This window comes from Anguilla rostrata, chromosome 4, assembly GCF_018555375.3.
Source record: "Anguilla rostrata isolate EN2019 chromosome 4, ASM1855537v3, whole genome shotgun sequence".
Taxonomy (NCBI): domain Eukaryota; kingdom Metazoa; phylum Chordata; class Actinopteri; order Anguilliformes; family Anguillidae; genus Anguilla; species Anguilla rostrata.
This window is the reverse complement of record NC_057936.1, coordinates 3,489,350-3,512,808: the sequence shown is the minus strand read 5'-3', so window position 1 is coordinate 3,512,808 and position 23,459 is coordinate 3,489,350. Positions and strand designations below refer to the sequence as shown.

Sequence of the window (23,459 nt, the reverse complement as noted above, 5' to 3'; positions counted from 1 at the left end):
GAATGCTATGCTAACAGCGAGAATGCTATGCTAGCCGCTAAATTTTTTAATAATGCGTTTTTTTGCATGACCAAACAGCTTTTCATATTTTCTCCCTCATTAAAACTTGAAAGCTTACTGAAATTCAGTAAATGATTCACTAAAAGGCAGTGGAAATAAATACGACTGGTTAAAAATGGTAGCAGTGGCTATTATATGCATTTACAACAAACCCAAATACCCTCTGCCCCGCCCATGTCCCGTCCCTGCCCTGCCCATGCCCCGCCCACATTTTTTACACTTCTCCAAGGCCCTGTAGACTCACCAGACGAGACTTCACCCTCTTGGGAAGCTCCTGCTCCAGTGTGTGGATCTCTGTGCGTTTAAGAGTCATCTGAGACTTATCCTCAAACTCCACCTACAAGAGGAAAAAAACTGTGTGTTTATAAGGGTCAGACTCCACATAAGAAACACACCTGTGTTTATAAGGGCCAGACTCCACATGAGAAACACACCTGTGTTTATAAGGGTCAGACTCCACATAAGAAACACACCTGTGTTTATAAGGGTCATACTCCACGAGAAACACACCTGTGTTTATAAGGGTCAGAGACTCCACATAAGAAACACACCTGTGTTTATAAGGGCCAGACTCCACATAAGAAACACACCTGTGTTTATAAGGGTCATACTCCACATAAGAAACACACCTGTGTTTATAAGGGTCATACTCCACATAAGAAACACACCTGTGTTTATAAGGGTCATACTCCACATAAGAAACACACCTGTGTTTATAAGGGTCATACTCCACATAAGCAACACACCTGTGTTTATAAGGGTCATACTCCACATAAGAAACACACCTGTGTTTATAAGGGCCAGACTCCACATGAGAAACACACCTGTGTTTATAAGGGTCAGACTCCACATAAGAAACACACCTGTGTTTATAAGGGTCATACTCCACATAAGAAACACACCTGTGTTTATAAGGGTCAGAGACTCCACATAAGAAACACACCTGTGTTTATAAGGGCCAGACTCCACATAAGAAACACACCTGTGTTTATAAGGGTCATACTCCACATAAGACAGAGAGATTTAGGATAAGGGCAATCTGGACACACCCTGAAACCCCACCCAAAAGTATACGTGTGTCAATAAGGGGCACAATCTGTAAGACAGAGACATACAAGCGTTGACATACAAGGGCTGTGTGGGACCTCTCCACGAACACAACTTAAGGGAGAGGTGCACAGGTGTCACAAGCCCTGCTGGTGAGTCGCTCCACAATACGGTTTTCTTGAGCAGTCAGGAAGAGGCACCTCCTGAGTAGTCCTGTTCACAGAGGGAGGTAGAGCTGCGTGTCCTGCAGGGAGTCGGCTAATTCAAGCGGCACCCAATGACTGCTCCGCCCTCATTCGGGGGGGGGGGCGAAAATAGAAACACAGAGCGATTGATCCGCAGTTTTGTACAGGCAAACAGACGGACAGACGGACGGACTGTGGAAGCTGACAGACCGATCAGAAACAGCAACAGAGGCAAAGAGTTTGAGAGCAGCACAAGATAGGAAAATCGCTCTCACTCACTCACTCACTCACTCACTCACTCACTCACTCACTCACTCACTCACTCACTCACTCACTCACTCACTCACTCACTCACTCACTCACTCACTCACTCACTCACTCACTCACTCACTCACTCACTCACTCACTCACTCACTCACTCACTCTCCCATCCTGACGCAACCTCCCCTTCCATCTCTCCCTCCATCTCTCTATTCGTCTCTCCTTCCTTCCTTCCTTCCTTCATTCCCTCCGTCCCTCACCCTCATACCCTGGCTCATTATTAGAGGCACCCGGAGGGGTGTCTTGGGGAGTGTTTTTGACTCTGGGGGTGACGGGGGGAGGTTAGGGGTGGGGGCGGGGGGGGCGCTACCGGTGAGCGCCGCGGAAAACAAGTGATTAGTGGCACAGGTGCTGCTGGAGGAGAGGAGGCGCTCATTAGCATGGAGACGCAGGACCTATTCTGGGAGACGAGGGGAGAATACAAGGTCACACACACACACACACGACCACACCCACCCACCCCAGACAATCCACACACACACGAACGCACGCACATGACACACACCACACACACATACACACACACACACCACACAGCACACAGACACACAGACACACACACACACACACACACACACCACAAACACACCCACACACACAACACACACACACACGCACACAGACACACAGACACACAAACACACACACACAAACACACACACACACACACACACCGCACATGTACACACACATGCACACACATGTACACACACACACACACACACACACGAGTGGGCTCTCTGAATGCTAATACCATCAAGCCTTCGATACCAAAGCTAAAAGAAGTTAAAAATAAAACTAATTAAAATTTGAAACAGCAAAACCATAGAGTAAGGTAACAGACTTCAGTGTGAGTGTCTGCTAGTGTCTAGAAAAGTGTGGATCACACTAGCTCAGTCTGCCACTTTTTAAAGACTTTGCTTTTATAGAAACTATATGTTCCTTTAAAATAAGTGGTTACTCGTTTCAAATTCAACTTCATGCACTTTATGTAACTTTATTAGGTCCGTTCAGTTTTCTCTTGCTGAATTTCCATTCCCTTTTCCCCCCTATTTCTCTTCAGAGCGAAACCCCCAAGTTTTTGGCTCCAAACTTATTCTAGTTTGTTATTATTGCAGTAATGATTGCTGTTATTATTGTTATCGTTATTGTGGTAATGACTGTTATTACTGTTGTTGTAGTAATTATTATTATTGCTGTTGTTGTAATGATTGTTATTATTGTTGTTGTAATGACTGTTATTATTTTTATCGTTGTAATGATTGCAGACCTGGGTCAAATACTTATTTGCTTTGGATTCAAATACTTTTCTACGCTTTACTGATCTTGTCTGGTATATTGGAGCCAATGAAATAGTCTCAAAAATTGCAAACCCCGCCCCTTCTGGTCACATTGGCAGGCTCAATTGCACCAGGCAAGATCAATAGAGCACAGAAAAGTATTTGGATCCAAAACAAACGTGTATTTGACCCAGGTCTGAATGATTGTTATTATTGTTACGGTTGTTATTACCGTTGTAATGACTGTTATTAAAGTGTTGGTGCAGAGGAAGCAGATCGGCTGTTCAGTGAGCTGCCGATTCTGATTGGCTCAGCAGCCCGACTCAGGACAGCGTGTGAGGAGTGCGCGGAACGAACCGCGGGAGTGAATGATGACCCCCCCCCCCCCCCGCTCTCTCAGATTAACGGATTTGGCAGCGCCTCTGTGAGTTGTGTTCCCCCCCCCCCATCGGCCCCCCCACCGCAGAACGAGGTCCCCCGGCTCCTCGAGTTTACCCCTCGCAAGCAGAGTGCCGAACGCTTCGTAAATCCCCCCGCTCCCCAGGCCCGCGCTGACGGCGTATATCTCCATGACGACCGCGCGTAACTTACCCTCCCGCCGCACCGCCGCGGCCGGCCGTAATCTCACAAGTGCGGCCATCTTTCTTTCTGAAATGGAAGTGAAACGGCGGGGCGAGACGCCGGGGGGGGGGGCGGGGGGCGGGCCTGCGAGCGCCTCTCACGTGGGACGCGACACACGGAAGGAAAACTCCGCAGCGTTCCGTGACCACCGTCCAAACGCAGGGGGGTGTTCAGGGGGGTGTTTCACAAAGCAGGATGACCGAGTCAGCTGGATGACTGCGCTGAGTAAAACCCAGAAGAGCTCATTTTTTCAGTCCATGTTCCAGATTTGGGAGGGTTCCGGGTTTTACTCAGTGCTGTTACTCCTGCTACCTCAGTAATCCTGCTTTGTGAAACAGGTGTGTTCAGGTGTGTTTGACCATAGGACCAGACTAGCAGTGCTCAGAACAGGTGTGTTCAGGTGTGTTTGACCGTAGGACCAGACTAGCAGTGCTCTGACCAGGTGTGTTCAGGTGTGTTTGACTGTAGGACCAGACTAGCAGTGCTCTGACCAGGTGTGTTCAGGTGTGTTTGACTGTAGGACCAGACTAGCAGTGCTCAGAACAGGTGTGTTCAGGTGTGTTTGACCGTAGGACCAGACTAGCAGTGCTCTGACCAGGTGTGTTCCGGTGTGTTTGACCGTAGGACCAGACTAGCAGTGCTCAGAAACAGGTGTGTTCAGGTGCGTTTGACTGTAGGACCAGACTAGCAGTGCTCAGAACAGGTGTGTTCAGGTACGTTTGACCTTAGGACCAGACTAGCAGTGCTCAGAAACAGGTGTGTTTCAGGTACGTTTGACCTTAGGACCAGACTAGCAGTGCTCAGAACAGGTGTGTTTCAGGTGTGTTTGACTGTAGGACCAGACCAGCAGTGCTCAGAACAGGTGTGTTCAGGTACGTTTGACTGTAGGACCAGACCAGCAGTGCTCAGAACAGGTGTGTTCAGGTACGTTTGACTGTAGGACCAGACCAGCAGTGCTCGACAGTGTGTTCGGTGCGTTGACTGTGGACCAGATAGCAGTGCTCTGACCAGGTGTGTTCAGGTGCGTTTGACCGTAGGACCAGACTAGCAGTGCTCAGAACAGGTGTGTTCCGGTGTGTTTGACTGTAGGACCAGACTAGCAGTGCTCTGACCAGGTGTGTTCAGGTGTGTTTGACCACACGAGCAGGACCCCTGGGTTAGAGATGGGTTAATGGGGGGGGGAAGCGGGTGCACCCTGACCTGGAAGTGCTTGTGCAGGTGTTCCCTGACGAAGGAGGCGTTGACCACTTTGCCGTCCTGCGAGTACACCAGGATGACCTCGCCAGCCTCCGGGGGCCCCTGGAGCAAGCAGTCCTGGCTCTGACGGACAGACGGACAGATTGGGGGGGGGGGGAGAACAAAGCACAAATGACCCCAACCGCACTTCAGCCACTCAATCCAGTAACTTCTCGTCCAATCAATCAATCACCCAACCAACCAATCGGCCAATCAATAAACTAATTACCCTGGCAGCCACTCAACCAATCACCAAGGCCAACTAATCAATCAACTAGCTAATCAAATCAGCCAAGCACAAGCAGCCAGCCAATCAGTCAATCACTCGCTCAACCAACGACCTACCATTCAAGCCATCAACGCTCAAAAAAATCAAGTAATCAGCCTCTGTTTTTGGGGGGTTTTTTTGGGTTGTCCCGCCGCGTAAAAGCCGACGGTAACGCTCACCACCACGTTCTCGGGATAGAGGTTGTCGCAGTAGGAGCCGTCGTCGAAGTTGACCTCGTAGAAGGTCTGCGTCGCCATGCCGATGAGGGTGCAGTGGTAGTGCCAGCCGTCCCGGTTCCGACCGATCACCCGCTGGCCAATCGAGAGCTCCCGTGACCCCGGCCGCGCCTAGGAGGCAAAGGGAGGGCGGGGCCCGGTCGTTACCATGGTGCTCTGTCGCCTTTCGTTAAAGTGTGGAGAACTGTCCAGTATATCTGGAGCGGGGGCTGCCCCAACCCTGTTCCTGGAGATCTGCCATCCTGTAGGGTTTCACTCCAACCATGATTTGGCACATCTGAGTCTACTAATTAGCAGCTCAGTGAGATCTCTAGCTGTTGAATGAGGTGAGCTTTGTTAGGGCTGGAGTGAAAACCTAAAGGACTGTAGATCTTTAGCTGTTGAATGAGGTGAGCTTTGTTAGGGCTGGAGTGAAAACCTAAAGGACTGTAGATCTTTAGCTGTTGAATGAGGTGTGGCTTTGTTAGGGTTGGAGTGAAAACCTACAGGACGGTAGATCTACATAAACATGGCTGGGCAGCCCTGCTTTAGAGTCATCTCCGACCACAGCTACAAGCAGAACTGGCTTTAAGTACTCTCACATACCTTAATCCCTTCAGACACAAGTGAAAGTCCTACAGATCATCGACACTTTTTAAAAGCAATTTATTCTCCAGTAATATTCAGAACAAAAAAAAAAAAATTTGTGATTTTTTTGTCAAGGAGATGCTTGACTGAATATTCTCTTGGATCTGCAGGAGTTTGTTCAGATTTTACAGACTTTGAGTCTTTAAAGAGTTTAAATCATCTCAAACTTGCATTTGAGCCAGGTTTGGAAATGACCGGGGCACATGTATAGCTCACCCCAACTCACGCCTCTCTGTGCTGAAGGCAACTTCCCATACGTACCACTCTGTGATTGGTGGGCTTGTGCTTGAGGCAGGTGACGGACACCACGTAGGGCCAATCGGCGGGCTTCATGAGCACCCCGGCGATGTGCGCGCAGGTGACGTGGAAGGAGGTGGAGCAGCTCTCGAAGGAGCACTGGATGCACGCGCCACGGATCTCCTTCGTGTTCTTGTGGCAGTAGACGCACTTCTACAAAAAAAACACAAAACACACACACACTCAGATGCCATCTGCGTGTCAATGACAAGCTCACCTCCATCACTCTCCTCACACACACTCAGGGGGTTCCTCCAAATGGTAAATGGACTGCATTTATATAGCGCTTTTATCCAAAGCGCTTTACAATTGATGCCTCTCATTCGCCAGAGCAGTTGGGGGTTAGGTGTCTTGCTCAAGGACACTTCGACACGCCCAGGGCGGGGTTTGAACCGGCAACCCTCCGACTGCCAGGCAATCGGTCTTACCTCCTGAGCCATGTCGCCCCCTCCACCCATTCCAGGTAAAATAACGACAGAACGGAAGAATGTCCCGAGCAGACGACCGCGCGTGTGGAGGCGTAGCTTAGCTCTCTAGGCGTAGCTTAGCTTAGCTCTCCCCTTAGCCTCGTCATACTGTGTCACTCCAGTCTACCTTTCTACCGCGACCGTTACTGACTGGACCGCTGCCCGTTACCGATGGGACCGGTACGGGTGGCGGATGCTACTGGCGCACTGTCCAGTTCACCTGGGGTGAGTAACCTGCATGCAGGACGGTCCGCTCCCCTTTCAGCCAGCACTGCAGCCCCCCACTGCAAAAACGCTCCGTTAATAACAACACCAAACTGATCCATACCTTTTTTTTTTTTCCTTTTTTGTGGGGGGGGGAGGCATTTCGCGAATCTTAATCTGAAGCTGCCAATCACAAATCCATACCTATCGGCTTTTCCCCTCTTGACCCCGCGACCCACGATTAGCGCTTGCGCCTCATTAGCAAGGCGATCGCAGCCCCAGTCTTAACGCCGGGAGAGTGTGGGGAATATTCCAGAAACTTCTGACCAGACCCCCACCCCCCCCCCCACGCCCCCCACGCCCCTCTCCCCCCCGCTGTCTTCTCTTTCAGTTTCCTACACCTGTTTCACATCCCTCAGTCAGTCTTATCTGATCCTCATCTCCCCTCCCCACACCCCCCTATCGTTTTCTGTCCTTTTCCCCTCCCTCCCTCCCTCCCTCCGCCCCCCCCCCCCCCCGTTCTCTGACAGGCCGCGAAAAGCGCCGCGAGCCGCGCCGTGACCCGGGGAAATCAATAAAAAGAAAAATTCTTTATTAAATTGTCAATACTTCATTTTGCCCCCGGAGGGCGAGGGGGGGGGGCGGAAATGTACAACAGCCCTCGCTCTCGGCCCCCGCCGCGCTCAGACGCTTCACCCCCCCGCCGCGGCGGCTGATTTAATATTCGCGGACGGGAGAGCGATGAGACGGGCCTGCGGACGGGCGAAACAGATTTATTCACATTATTTCCTTATTTATTTCTGCCCGCTCTTTTTGTCCCTTTTCTTTTTTCTTTTGCAGACACCAGCGCTGCGGCCGTTCGGAGGCGAAAGGCTTCGACGCGTTGTTGAGCGGCTTTTGAAATGCCCGACAGCCCCCCCCCACCCACCCCCCCCCCCCCCCACACGGGGTTACTGCTCCTCCACTTTTAAAATACTGCTCCCCACCGCCGAGCAGATCTATCATCTATCGACCCATCGGCGCGATTCAGACTCGCTGAATGAGCGTTACTGTGCCACGGTGATTTGGGGCGGGGCAGGGTGGGGATTGGGGCGGGGGTGGCTTCGAGCCTTTAAGCCGCGAGAAGCCAGGAAGCGGCCCGTTTATCCGGGCTCTCTGAACCCCCTGCGGGGACAGCCGGGGTCTAAACGGTTTCCAGAGCGAGCACAATGATGTCCAGCCACCCAAAATGCGGCAGAGGGGGGGGGGCCTTTCATGTTTCCGACCCCCTCTTCTAAATCCGCAGGCTCAGGCTGGACCCGCCAGCCCAGGGAGAGGAACGATCTCACATCACATCTACACCTCCTTTTGATAGATTATTCAAAAGCACCAGACACATTATTTGTGGGTCTGTGACTGTGACCAGTGACTGCGACAAAGAGCAGGACACAGAGAGAGGGAGGGAGAGAGAGAGAAGGAATGGGGGAGAGAGAGGGAGACAGAGGGAGGGGGAGAGAGAGAGGAGAGAAAAAGAGCAGAATGAAGCCAGAGAAAAAGAGGGAGCGAGGGAGACGGGAAAAAGAGCGAGGGGATAGGGGGAAGGGGGAGAAGAAGGAAGAGAAAGACAAAGGAGAGAAAAAGAGAAGAGAGAAAGAAAGACGAGAGAAAGAGAAGGACAGAAAAAGAGAAGAGAGAGGAGATAAATAGAGGACAGAAAAACAGGAGGAGAGAGTGGAAGAGAGAGGACATAAATAGAGGACAGAAAAATAGGAGGAGAGGATGAAAGAGAGAGGAGAGAGAGAAGGACAGAAAAAGAGATGAGAAGGGAGAGAGAGGAGATAAATTGAGGATGAAAAACAGGAGAAAAGGGTGAAAGAGAGGAGAGAGAGGGAAAAAGAGGAGAGAAATAGAGGAGGATAGGAGAGGGTGAAAGAGAGTGAAAGAGAGAGGAGAGAGCGAGAAAAAGAAGGATAGAAAAGGAGGAGAGAAAGCGACAGGCTGTCTGCTGTAGCGCAGGGCAGTAATGGAGGATCGCTCCGGGCCTGCAGGATCAATGCAGCTCATTTAGCGCGGCGGGAAATCTCGCCTGATTACTCAGCCCTTCCACACCATTAATTATTCACTCGCCCCCCCCCAAAACAGCGCTCGGCCGGGGGGGGGGGGGCACCACGGCACGCCTGGGGGGGGCTGGGAGGGGGGGAGCGACGCCAAGGCATTAATAACAGCTTATCTATCTGCTTGACATCTATCTGCAGTCACAAAACTTTCAAATTCAACCCAAGAATTCACACACTTGAACTTGATGAGCACGGACCATAGAAGCTGTTTCAGTTTCTATTAATTCCTTTTATTTATTTTTTTATTTATTTAGCATCTTGCTTCCAGAACCATCTGAGAAGAAATTGCAGAGATGAAAATGACCAATTGAGCCCGTCTTACGACCAACACTGCCCTCTATGTGTCCGTACTAGTCTCTATGTGAACGTACATACAAACATCCTAGTATATACACGTACACATAACAAGCTTATATAACTCACTTAGCGTGCGTGTGCGTGTGTGTGTGTGTGTGTGTGTGTGTGTGTGTGTGTGAGACATAATCAGATTAATATTTTTATTGCTGAGTGCTCAGAGCTTCAGAGGAATCAGTGAAGGGAAAAATGCGTTTAAAAAATAAAGCTCCTAAGGCCTTGAAGCAACACAGGAATGAGTGTGGAACAGTCGTAGTGCTCACGCTCGCAAACCCAAACGCTTCCAACCCCGAGTCTGTGTCCATCTTTGGCCTGACAGACAGGTCCACAGCTGGGGCCTGGCCTCCTGTCTGTGAGCTACGGGAGAGGAAGACCCCGCTCACAGACTCTGTTTAAAATCACACCTGACGGGACACCAACGCGTCTCGTCTCCCGGGCACACCCGTGCCGACCCGCCAGGGCGGGGACAGTCACCTGGGACAGGTAAACAGGAAGTGGAGCACATGACACAACCAGCTCCTGTCCCCCAAAGCACGGTCATTCTGCTCGGACTCCTACAGCAGCCGTCTGAACTGACTTCAGCCAAAAGCCGTTGATCCAAAGCAACGCACTTCTGTACATTACTTAGGATAAAAGCATCTGCTAAATAAATGTAATGTAATGTAAAAGCACCTGCCAAACTCTAACTTGTAAAACATGCCGGATTCAGTAAATACTAGGAATATTTCATTCAAAGTCTCTAATATATACAGTGATCCCAAAACACCAACCCCACTTCTTACTGTCCCCCTCTACTGCACTGTGCTCTATGGGGGGATAATCCAGTCACACTGGACCCCTCCTCTTACACAAAACACAACAGAAACATTTGTTTATGAGGAAGCCACCATGAAAGAGACTGAGCGATTGGAAAAACGAAAACATTCATTCAAACTGAACGAACCCAAGCAGAAACGGCTCCCGTTGCCATGACGACGGTGCTGACGGACGCGGGGAGCGCTGGGTTTCTGCGGAAAGGACGGGCCGCCTCCTTTGCACACGGCACGCAGAACGCGTGGGTAACGGATTCCGAGCAAACGCTCTCGAACCGTGACCTCCGGCCTCCGGGAAAAACAGGTTCCGTTTCTCTTAATCAAAATGGACGACCGAGCAAAACGAAAGGAAACCGGGTAGTCTGGGTAAAATGGCTCCACCTCCGCTGACCCCGAGCCTTCACTCGGGAAGCCGGCATTTCAGCGCTAGCTCGTTAGCGAGAGCGCGCATTCAAACTGCGCGACCCGGGAGTCAGGAGTGCGGACCTGTGAAGGGAGAGGGACAGGAAGGTAATCCACAGCCTAACGTCACCGAAAGCCGAATCCCCTCGAGCTTTAAAAGAGCACAGCCGGACAGGGGGGTCTGTCCCGTGTGTGACGGAACGGGACGGTTCGGTCCGGTCCAGAGCAGGTCAACCGTCCCGATGCCCGAGCAGGATAACGGTTTCGGAACTGTTTAAACTCCTCTGAAAAGCCCAAACAGCAGGTTCAATTCCAGGATGGGGGATTGCGGTTGTACCCTTTGATCAAGGTACTTAAACGGAACTGCTTCAGTAGTTTAGACATCCCCGCTTCGATCTGATTAAACAAATTCTGACCCGGGCGGAACACCTCCAGCTACGCTACATTTCACACCCCGTGCCCTCAAATCAATCCCAAAATCCCCAGCGTCCCCCCCCCCCCCCCAACTGGACGCCACGCTGGCGGTTTATGTAGCGGCTGCTTCTGTCTGTTATGGCCCTCAGAACGCAGCGTTGTCTCCGCTCTCAGGGGGGCTAACCCGTTCTGGAAGCCGGTCCGGGTAAGAGCCCCCCCCTCCCCCCTCCCCCGGAAGAAGAAAACGCTCACCAGACTCTTCCTCTTCTCCGGGATGGCGCTGACGTCCACCGGCTCGCGTTCGATGGCGTTGATGAACCGGGCCTCGGGCACGGCGATGGCACAGATGACGTGTACCCACCTGAGCGGAGAGTCACACGGTAAAGGGGGCGCCCAGAGAGACTAACTTCACTTACCGCCATAGAGACAGAAAACACACTGCTAGCTACAGCTTACCGCCATAAAGACAAAATACACACAGCCAGCTACAGCTAACCACCATAAAGACAGATACACACTGCTAGCTACCGCTTACCGCCATAAAGACAGAATACACACAGCTAGCTACAGCTAACCACCATAAAGACAGAATCCACACTGCTAGCTACAGCTAACCGCCATAAAGACAGAACGCACACTGCTAGCTACAACTAACCTCCATAAAGACAGAACGCACACTGCTAGCTACAGCTAACCTCCATAAAGACAGAACGCACACTGCTAGCTACAGCTAACCTCCATAAAGACAGAACGCACACTGCTAGCTACAGCTAACCTCCATAAAGACAGAACGCACACTGCTAGCTACAGCTAACCTCCATAAAGACAGAACGCACACTGCTAGCTACAGCTAACCCCCATAAAGACAGAACGCACACTGCTAGCTACAGCTTACTCCCATAAAGACAGAATACACACTGCTAGCTACAGCTAACCGTCATAAAGACAGAATACACACAGCTAGCTACAGCTAACCGTCATAAAGACAGAATACACACTGCTAGCTACAGCTAACCGTCATAAAGACAGAATACACACTGCTAGCTACAGCTAACCGCCATAAAGACAGAATCCACACTGCTAGCTACAGCTAACCGCCATAAAGACAGAATACACACTGCTAGCTACAGAAGCGTCCGCACCAGATATACACAGCTAGCTACAGCTTACTGCCATAAAGACAGAATCCACACAGCTAGCTACAGCTAACTGTCATAAAGACAAAATACACACAGCTAGCTACAGCTTACCGCCATACAGACAGAATACACACTGCTAGCTACAGCTTACCGCCATAGAGACAGAATACACACTGCTAGCTACAGCTTACCGCCATAGAGACAGAATACACACTGCTAGCTACAGCTTACCGCCATAGAGACAGAATACACACTGCTAGCTACAGCTTACCGCCATAAAGACAGAATACACACATGGCTAGCTACAGCTAACTGTCATAAAGACAAAATACACACATGGCTAGCTACAGCTAACCGTCATAAAGACAAAATACACACTGCTAGCTACAGAAGCATCCGCACCAGATACACACAGCTAGCTACAGCTAACCACCATAAAGACAGAATGCACACAGCTAGCTACAGCTAACCTCCATAAAGACAGAATACACACAGCTAGCTACAGCTAACCACCATAAAGACAGAATACACACTGCTAGCTACAGCTAACCACCATAAAGACAGAATACACACTGCTAGCTACAGCTAACCACCATAAAGACAGAATGCACACTGCTAGCTACAGCTAACCGCCATGAAGACAGAATACACACTGCTAGCTACAGCTTACCTCCATAAAGACAGAATACACACTGCTAGCTACAGCTAACCTCCATACAAACAGAATACACACTGCTAGCTACAGCTAACCGCCATAAAGACAGAATACACACTGCTAGCTACAGCTAACCTCCATAAAGACAGAATACACACAGCTAGCTACAGAAGCATTTGCACCAGAGGTTTCATCGCTGCATTAGTGCACACCGGTCAATCAACACACAAGCGAGTGACAGATGGTGCACTACACTGATTGGTTGGTTATATTTCATTGCTACACTGAGAGAACTCTGAACATACGCTATTGTTATTGCTGTAACTGATCTTTATATCGACACAGGACAATAGTGTAGAAAACAGAACACAATAGTGTAACAGCTTTGATTTTTCTGTATTAGAATTACTTTTTTAATGTAATCTTCATCTTTATTGTGTTTGTGTTCTTTGGAGATGGGTTCTGATACAGTAACTCTGATACAGTAACTCACTAGATTCTGAGCTCAAACTCATGAAAGTGAAATGGCTGCAGGTTAGCAGGGCTGCAGCACTGTGCTAAAGCTCTTTCCATAAAGGGAATCCAGGCATCTGAGGACACCAACCTTCCGTCTGTGGTCATCTTGAGCGCGCCTCCTCTTAGATTACACAAACAGCAGTCCTGCAACAGAGCACAGGGCACAGGGGTGACACAGGGCACAGAGGTTACACAGGGGTGACACAGGGCACAGGGGTGAGAGCAGGTGTGTGGGAGAGAGACCAGTCGTTGGTGAGATCAGGTGTGTGTGGGAGAGACCAGTCTCAGGTGAGATCAGGTGTGTGTTGGAGAGACCAGTCGCTGGTGAGAGCAGGCGTGTGGGAGAGAGACCAGTCCACTCGAGCAGGCTGTGAGAGGGGGAGAGCAGCACTCACCACCGTCCAGGCCCCCGCGGCACACCTGGAGCAGGTCCAGGCCTCGTTCAGCCGGTCCGGCCTGACGCCGTAACAGCCTGAGAACACAGGGAGGTCAGAGGTCAAACGCAAACTCTGACACTTTTAAATCTCAGTCGGCCATTTTTTCTCCTTGGCCTTTAAACACACCAAAGTCTGTCCTTGCATAATGTTTTGTTATCCCTGTTTTCATTTATTGAAGCTGTGCAGCACTTAGCTTAACGTCAGTTGTTTCTAAGCGCGCGTTATAAATAAAGTTGACTCGACCGGACTTGACCTCCGCATCGAAACCGTGGCGCCTACGCTTGTTACCGCCAACAAAATGACAGACAAAAAAAAAAAACAACAACAAGGCAGCGGAGGACGAGTCTGAGTGACATCAGCCCAGCCGGGGCGACGCGGGACGCGCAACGTTACAGCGCGTTACGCGGCGAATTAAGCGATTAGAGCGCGGAGCCGCTAATGAGAGCGGGGCTTATTACGCGTGCACCGCACGCTCCACCTCCCGTTCCGTTATTACAGGAACACAAAGGGTCGCCCCGCGAGGGGGGGGGGGGGGAGCGCCGTCTGAAATTAATCATCCCCCGACACGGCTCCTTAAGACAAAACACTTCAATTACTGCAGGAGAAACAATGCACACAAAAGAGAGGAAGAGAGAGAGGGGGAGTGAGAAAAGAGAGATGTTGAGGCTGGGGGAGCAGGGTTCCCCCCCACCTCTCTCTCTCTCTCTCTCTCTGTGTGCATGCGCGTGTGTGTATGTGTGTTTATGTGTGTGTGTGTCTGTGCGTGCGTGTCTGTGTTTTTTTTCAGGCATCGTTGCTTAAAACACCAGTAAAGCAGTTGAAAAGCGCCGGCCCCTCCAGCTCCCAAACACAGGCCCGCACTTCACTGCACCCAGGCCCAAATCTAATTAAAGGAGAGTGTGTTTCCTCACACACACACACACACACAGACACACACAGACACACACAGACACACACACACACACACACACACACACCGGACACACACACACCGGACACACACACACACACACACACACACACACACACCGACACCACACACAACACACACACACACACACACACACACACACACACACACCACACACACACACACACACACACACACACACACACACACACCACACACACACACCACACACACACACACCACACACACACACACACACACACACACACACACACACACACCACACACACACACACACACACACACACACACACACACACACCACACACACACACACACCACACACACACACACACACACACACACACACACACACACACACACACACACACACACACACACACACACACACACACACACCGGACACTAACAAGCAGCCCGACGCCCCAGAGCTCCCCGCCGCTGGATGCACCGGACCCCAGCGAGAGCCAGTAAACAAGCGGGAGGGGAGGGGAGGCGGGAGCCAATCAGGGGAGGAAGTTTCCGGAACGCGCAGCGAAGACCGAATAAATAAATAAAATAAACTGGGGAAGCGTAAAGGAGGAGGTGAAGACTGACACATCGGAGGATCTGAGAGTGGAAAGGAGGAGGTGAAGACTGGCACATCGGAGGATCTGAGAGGGGAAAGGAGGAGGTGAAGACTGACACATCGGAGGATCTGAGAGTGGAAAGGAGGAGGTGAAGACTGGCACATCGGAGGATCTGAGAGTGGAAAGGAGGAGGTGAAGACTGGCACATCGGAGGATCTGAGAGGGGAAAGGAGGAGGTGAAGACTGGCACATCGGAGGATCTGAGAGGGGAAAGGAGGAGGTGAAGACTGGCACATCGGAGGATCTGAGAGGGGAAAGGAGGAGGTGAAGACTGGCACATCGGAGGATCTGCGAGTGGAAAGGAGGAGGTGAAGACTGGCACATCGGAGCATCTGAGAGTGGAAAGGAGGAGGTGAAGACTGGCACATCGGAGGATCTGAGGGTGGAAAGGAGGAGGTGAAGACTGGCACATCGGAGGATCTGAGGGTGGAAAGGAGGAGGTGAAGACTGGCACATCGGAGGATCTGAGAGGGGAAAGGAGGAGGTGAAGACTGGCACATCGGAGGATCTGCGAGGGGAAAGGAGGAGGTGAAGACTGGCACATCGGAGCATCTGAGAGTGGAAAGGAGGAGGTGAAGACTGGCACATCGGAGGATCTGAGGGTGGAAAGGAGGAGGTGAAGACTGGCACATCGGAGGATCTGAGGGTGGAAAGGAGGAGGTGAAGACTGGCACATCGGAGGATCTGAGGGTGGAAAGGAGGAGGTGAAGACTGGCACATCGGAGGATCTGAGAGGGGAAAGGAGGAGGTGAAGACTGGCACATCGGAGGATCTGAGAGGGGAAAGGAGGAGGTGAAGACTGGCACATCGGAGGATATGAGAGGGGAAAGGAGGAGGTGAAGACTGGCACATCGGAGGATCTGAGAGTGGAAAGGAGGAGGTGAAGACTGGCACATCGGAGGTCTGAGTAACTGTTCTGTGTTTTTGTGAAGGCCCAGGAGGGCAGGAGGTGGGGGGGTGACTGTGCCCGGGTGCGGCAGGGAGACAGAACTCGGCTCCCATTGGATCAGTTTAGCCTTTTAGCACATGACGGATAAGGTTGTTAACTGGGCAGGAGAAAGCTGACCCTAGATCAGCACTCCTACTCCGAGAGGCTCAGTGAACAAGGACCAGTTTTTTCCGTTACAGCTCATAACGGATATGGTCAGAGAAACCCTGATCCCACATCAGCACTCGGCTACTCTCCCTGAACGCAGGCTCAGGACGAGCCAATCGGTGGTGCGACACTCGGCTGGACTCCCTGAACGCATGCCCATGATGAGCCAATCGGTGGTGCAGCACTCGGCTACACTCCCTGAATGCAGGCTCAGGACGAGCCAATCGGTGGTGCGGCACTCGGCTGCACTCCCTGAACGCCCTGCAAACTCTTCACTGTGGACGGGCTAATTGGCTACGCAGCTTAGACCGAGAGGGACACAGAAAATAAACACTGCCCCCCCCCCGCTCTTTTTCCCCCTTAGAAAAGTAAATTGTGTGAAACGTTTTGATTGGCATTCTGATCCTTTATAAACCCCCACAACCCCCGCCCCCCCAGCACCCCCCCCCCCCCCTTCAGCCCCATCAAACCTCTCAGCAGGTTATTTGCGGTGGGAATTTGGCGGTTATTGCTCTCTCAAATTAACTGGGCTGTTACTTCTGCGCGTAAAACCGTGAAACGGAGGAGAAGAAACTACAGCTACGAGGAGAGAGAAGAGGGAAGAGGAGGAGGAGGGGAGGTCTGGAGAGGGAGCGGAGGGCGGAGCTCGGAGGTCGGAGGTCGGGGGTCAGGGGTCAGGGGTCACTCACTGGCGTGGACCTGCAGGCTGCAGCTGGGGCAGGCGAGGAGCACGCTGGTGCCGTCGTCCCCGATGTGGGAGTTGGAGGCGGGAGGCTCGCTGTTCTCCGCGCCTGAGCTGAAGCACATCTCTGGGACGAGGGGGCGGGTGCGACTGCCGCAGCGGGACGCGGGGCTGAGGGGCGGGTCCGCCGGGAGGGAGGGGTCTCTCTGGGGCTGCGGGGGGGGGGACGGGAGAGGAGACAGGAAGCTCAGAGAGAGGAGCGACCATCAGGAACAAAGGAACATAACTTTCAAAGTGACATGAAAATGTGCAGGGTACAAAGAAGAGAGTGTAGGTACCTGTGTGTAGGTGTGTACAGGTGTATATACCTGTGTAGGTGTGTGTACAGGTGTGTAGAGGTGTATATACCTGTGTAGGTGTGTGTACAGGTGTGTAGGTGTGGTGGTGTAATACTGTTGTAGGTTTTGTACAGGTGTTTACCTGTGTAGGTGTGTGTATATACCTGTGTACAGGTGTATATACCTGTGTAGGTGTGTGTACAGGTGTGTAGGTGTGTACAGGTGTATATACCTGTGTAGGTGTGTGTACAGGTGTGTAGGTGTGTACAGGTGTATATACCTGTGTAGGTGTGTGTACAGGTGTATATACCTGTGTACAGGTGTATATACCTGACTGTAGGTGTGTGTAGGTGTGTACAGGTGTATATACCTGTGTAGGTGTGTGTACAGGTGTGTAGGTGTGTACAGGTGTATATACCTGTGTAGGCGTGTGTACAGGTGTGTGTGTGTGTGTGTGTGCAGGTGTGTGTACGGGTGTGTGTACCTGTGTGTAGGTGTGTACAGGTGTGTGTACCTGTGTGTAGGTGCGTGTAGGTGTGTACAGGTGTGTGTACCTGTGTACAGGTGTGTGCAGGTGTGTACCTGTGTACATACCTGTGTGTAGGTGTGTACAGGTGTATATACCTGTGTGTAGGTGTGTGTGTATAGGTGTGTGTGTACCTGTGTATAGGGGCAGAACAGGGTGCAGATGGCGCAGTGCGGCTCCATGGGCGCGACGGCCGCGTTGAAGCGGCGCTCTGCCAGGAAGTTGGGCGAGCGGTTCTGCCACAGGTGGCACTCCGCCGTCTGCTTCACCTCGTCTTCCATATCGCCCTCTGCTGGCAGGGAGGAGTACAGCGCTCAGGAGGGACGGTGCAATCAGCCAGTCAATCTCTAAACTCTTTCTCTCTCTCCTCCTCTCTTCTCCCCCCCCTCTCTCCCCGCCTCCCCCCCCCCCCCCCCCATCAGCACCCCTCTTTCTCTCCCAGCTCTTGGCCACCAGCAGGAAGGACAGGGCTAATAAGAACCCTGCCGCTGGCTCAAAGTGACTTTGAAAGCAGGTAATTTGGAGCCATGATCCCCAGATCAATAGGTGTCAGCCGCACCAGAATGGACGGGAAAAAAGGAAAAAACAGGGAGCGAGAGAGAGAGAGAGAGAGAAAAATGAAGAGATGAGAGGAAAAAAGGAGAGGTTTCAGAGACGGGACACAATGGAGGAGAGAGAGAGAGAGAGAGAGAGAGAGAGAGAGAGAGAGAGAGAGCTGCCGCAAGCAACGGTTTCACAAAGAAAGAAAGAAAGAAGGCTTTTAAATTAAAAAATTGCTTTTAAATATTCAGTGAACCCGAAGCCTGGGAGGGTCTATGGCTTTTTTTTTTTAAAAGGGAGGGATGACACACGTGGGGATGTAAGGAGGAAGGAATGAAGGAGTTTTCCGGATCATTCCGAGACGAGGGTTTCGTTTTTACTGAGCTCCAGGGGGGGATCTACAGGGCCCTACGGCCACACACAGATCTACCACGGGCAATGCAAGGAGGACATCACATTATATTAATATTACATATGAATAAAAACTACATTACAGGTGACAATGAAGGAGATCACATTAAAAACTACATTACAGGTGACAAGGAAGGAGATCACATTAAAAACTACATTACAGGTGACGAGGAAGGACACCGAATTTAAAACTACCTTACAGGTGTTAAGGAAGAAAGAGTTCACACTAAAAACTATGTTACAGGTGAAGAGGAAGGAGATCACGTTATAAACTGCACTGCAGGTGAGGAGGAGCCCACCTTCATCGCTGGACGCTTCCTGTTTGACGATGGAGAGCGGGGAGCGCATGGGCGGCCGGCTGAAGGGATGGCGTCTGCTCTTCTTCACCTCCACCCTCTTCTTCAGCTGGGAGTACGAGGAGGAGTTCGGCTGCGGGGGCAGAAACGCCATCGCCGTTAAATGGAGACCAGTCAAACGCACAGAGAGGCGTGCCATGCACACGTGCACATACACACACGCGTGTACACACACACACACACATATACCCAAACACACATACACACACACACACACATACACCCAAACACACATACACACACGCGCACACACACACACACATACACCCAAACACACATACACACACGCACACACACACACACACACATATACCCAAACACACACACACACACATATACCCAAACACACATACATACACACATGCGTGTACACACACACACACACACATATACCCAAACACACATACATACACACATGCGTGTACACACACACACACATATACCCAAACACACATACACACACACACACACATCCACAATACACCCAAACACACATCACACACCACACACTCACCACACACTCATACACCAAACACACTATCCACACACACACACACACCACGTGTACACACCACAACACATACCCAAACACACATACTACACCTCGTGTACACCACACACACACACACATATACCAACACACATACACACACCACCACCCCACAACATATACCCAACACCACACACACACCTATACCCAAACACAAGCATACCACACATGCGTGTCACCACACACACACACACATATACCCAAACACACATACATACACACATGCGTGTACACACACACACACATATACCCAAACACACATACATACACACATGCGTGTACACACACACACATATACCCAAACACACATACATACACACATTCGTGTACACACACACACACACACACATATACCCAAACACACATACACACACACACACACACACACACACACGCGTGTACACACACACACACACTCTTTCACCCCCTCTGACACATGAACACACTCTTTCTCTCACACACACACGGACACTTTTTCTCTCATACACATGCACACACTTTTTCTCTCTCTCTCACACACACACACACACTCTCTCTTTCTTTATCTCTCTCTGACACACACACACGCACACTCTCTTAATGGAGCCAGCATCAAGAGGAAGCAATCGACCGTGTGGGGCCACAGAAACGGCTGGACATGATTGCTCGGTTCAAAAGGCAGACAAGAAAATGAAGAGGTATGATGTGGTATTGATGTCCAAATTGCAATCTGGGCTGTATTGTGGAGGACAGAGAGCACGGAGGGATTGGGCAGAGGGTCCAGTCTTTGTGTGGCCTCCGTCATCGGGGTCAAGCCTTTGAAGAGCTGGTTCTTTTTCGGAATGTTTTTTTCAAAATCCTAAGTCAGTGTTCTGGAACTCTGTCGCGTTCAGTCGCCAGTGTTGATTGTGACATCAGCATTAGAATGCACAGTTAAGAACATTCCAATCGCGTATTTGTGACATCACACCTCAAAGGGTTAAGATAATACAACAGGGCAACACGAGAAAGCTGGGATCTACAACACGGAAGTCCTGTAAGAGGAGGACCGTTTTTATGACTATTCTCCATTTCGCTCCCACCTTCTCACAATTTGGATTGTGCAATTCACACGGGTTAAGAGTATCTGCTAAATGTAAGTGATGTATTGTCATGTTATTTTTGGAGTTGTTGTGTTATTAGTACATTATTATCAGTACTCTTTATGAGTACATATACAGTATATCTATGTGTATACACAGATGTATGCTCATACACAACCACACTGTTCTGTCCGATGTTTCACATGTTCCTTGCCATGCTTTGGCAATACAAATGTGAATATTTGCCAATAAAGCACTCTGAGTTTGAATTTGAATGTACCTGAATTCCTCTCTTCTCGTCTGCGCCCTCTGCTGGCAGCTCGGTGTCACTGCTCTCCTGGTCGGCGGCGCCGGGGTCGGGCTTGGGGCCGGGGTGGGCGGAGCTTGTAGCGAAGCGCTCGAAGGCCTCCTGGAAGGAGAGCTGGCCCTTGGGCAAGGCGCTCTTCTTCGGCCTGTGCGTGACGAAGAGCGTGGGGATGAGGCCGCCGTCGCCCTGCAGCGCCACCTCCCCCAGGGAGGCCGCCATGCTGCGCGCCAGCTCCTCCCTGCCGTCCGACGGCTTCTTCTTCTTCTTCTTTTTCTTCTTCTTCTCCCCGTCCGGCGTCTGCTCGCCCTCACCTTCGAGGGCTGGGCAACCACACAAACAGAAAGGCTCGGAATTAAAAATGTAATTCATTCACATGTTAACATACTCGTTAAAAGATCCCCCCCCCCCACTTCCCCCCAATCTGTAACGCCCAATCACGTTCACGGTGCGCCACTCATCCCAAATCTCCGTGTGAATTCAGGAGGGCCGAGTTCTCCTCTGAAACACGTGATCTGGTGTGAATTGGCAGTGTTAAGTGCCAGCCAACCCCCTCTTCAGTGAGTTTGGAGTTTGTCTCTCTGGGCTGGACCGTTTTTCTCCAGACAGACAGAGGCGTGCAGTTAGCCTCCCGCGCTAGGCTAGCAATGGGAGCGTGGGTTAGCACGCAAGGCCAGCGGCGGTGTTCCAGAATGTCCTACCCTCTGCCGTTCCTTAATGTTCCCTCTCTGGTGTTCCGGAATGTCCCCCCCTCTGCCGTTCCTTAATGTTCCCCCTCTGGTGTTCCGGAATGTTCCCCCACTCGTGTTCCGGAATGTTCCCCCCCCGGCGTTCCGGAACATTCCCCCCCCTGGCCTGCCTTACCCTCCACGCCCTTTCCTTCCGGGTCCATGTGCTCCATGTGCTCCATGGCCTCCAGGGCCCTCAGCGCCTCCTGCGCCATGCGCTCCGTCCGCTCCTGCCTCCTCTGCGCCTCCTTCTGCTCCACCTGCTGCTGGTACTCGGCCAGGTCCAGCTCAATGCCGTCGTCCATCAGGGCCTTCACCTCCTCCTGCTTCAGCCTCCGCAGCTGCTGCTTCTTCTGCAGGGCCCTGCGGCGGGAAACACACACACATACGTGTGCTTTTATGTGTGTGTTACATTTATACATACATACATACATACATACATATGCTACATACACACACACACACACACAAATGCACACACACACACACAGGTCAACAAGGAAGAAAATGCATCACACAGATAGATACACAGAGACACACAGACAGCCACACAAATCAGCAGAGGCCCTGATGGAGGTGAAGGCCCTCCACCTTCTCTTCCCTCCTCATTCCTCCTCCACCCCCACCTCCCTCTTCCCTCTCCGCAGATGACTTTCTGGCCGCCTTTGAAGGAAAGGTGGCTACAATCCGGAACTCCTTCACCCATCCAGTGAGCCCCCCAACCCCCCAGGACAACCCCACAGCCACACTGACCTCCTTTGAAATGCTGGAGGACTCCGATGTATTACAACTGATCACCTCTCATCGCGCAACCACCTGTCCACTTGACCCCATCCCATCTAAAGTTCTCCAATCTATCTCCAGCGAGCTCCTTCCCTATCTGTCTTCCATTGTTAATTCCTCTCTCTCCGCTGGTCATGTTCCCTCTGTTTTTAAGACGGCTCGTGTTACCCCACTACTCAAAAAACCCACCTTAGACCCCTCCGATGTAGCAAATTATCGACCCGTTTCCCTTCTACCCTTTCTGTCCAAAACCCTCGAACGAGCAGTTCTTAAACAATTAACCTCTTTTCTCCATCAGAACAACCTGCTAGACCCTCACCAGTCTGGCTTCCGATCTGGGCACTCAACAGAGACTGCACTACTAGCTGTGACGGAGGCACTTGCCACTGCAAGAGCCTCACGCCTTTCCTCTGTCCTGATCCTTCTTGACCTGTCTGCAGCTTTTGACACGGTCAACCATAAAATACTCCTCTCCACCTTGGCTGGGATGGGAATTGCCGGGACTGCCCTGTCTTGGTTCGCTTCCTATCTTGCAGATAGGACCTACCAGGTCACCTGGAAGGGGTCTGCCTCTGCTTCTCATCCACTTGTTACGGGAGTGCCGCAGGGATCTGTACTGGGTCCTCTGCTGTTCTCCTTATACACCAGATCTCTTGGTTCAGTCATTAATTCACATGGTTTTTCCTATCATTGTTATGCAGATGACACACAACTCTTCTTTTCTTTCCCCCCCTCGGCCACACTGGTCAATGATAAGATCTCTTCCTGGATGGCCAGCCACCATCTGAAGCTCAACCTCAACAAAACTGAGCTGCTCTTCTTCCCGCACAAGACCTCCTTGCTTCGTGAA

The 23,459-nt window shown here is 51.3% G+C and overlaps 1 protein-coding gene across 1 annotated transcript in view; it reads right to left on the bottom strand.

The window, feature by feature from the left end:
• kdm4b (lysine (K)-specific demethylase 4B) overlaps positions 1-23,459 on the bottom strand; it is an 81,298-nt gene that overhangs the window by 1,571 nt on the left and 56,268 nt on the right. The window contains 12 exon segments of the mRNA XM_064334021.1: positions 305-397; positions 4,715-4,834; positions 5,198-5,365; positions 6,143-6,331; positions 11,180-11,288; positions 13,326-13,381; positions 13,633-13,709; positions 17,020-17,224; positions 18,011-18,168; positions 19,127-19,256; positions 21,075-21,421; positions 21,963-22,189. Of these exon segments, the coding sequence (XP_064190091.1) occupies positions 305-397; positions 4,715-4,834; positions 5,198-5,365; positions 6,143-6,331; positions 11,180-11,288; positions 13,326-13,381; positions 13,633-13,709; positions 17,020-17,224; positions 18,011-18,168; positions 19,127-19,256; positions 21,075-21,421; positions 21,963-22,189 (1,879 nt within the window).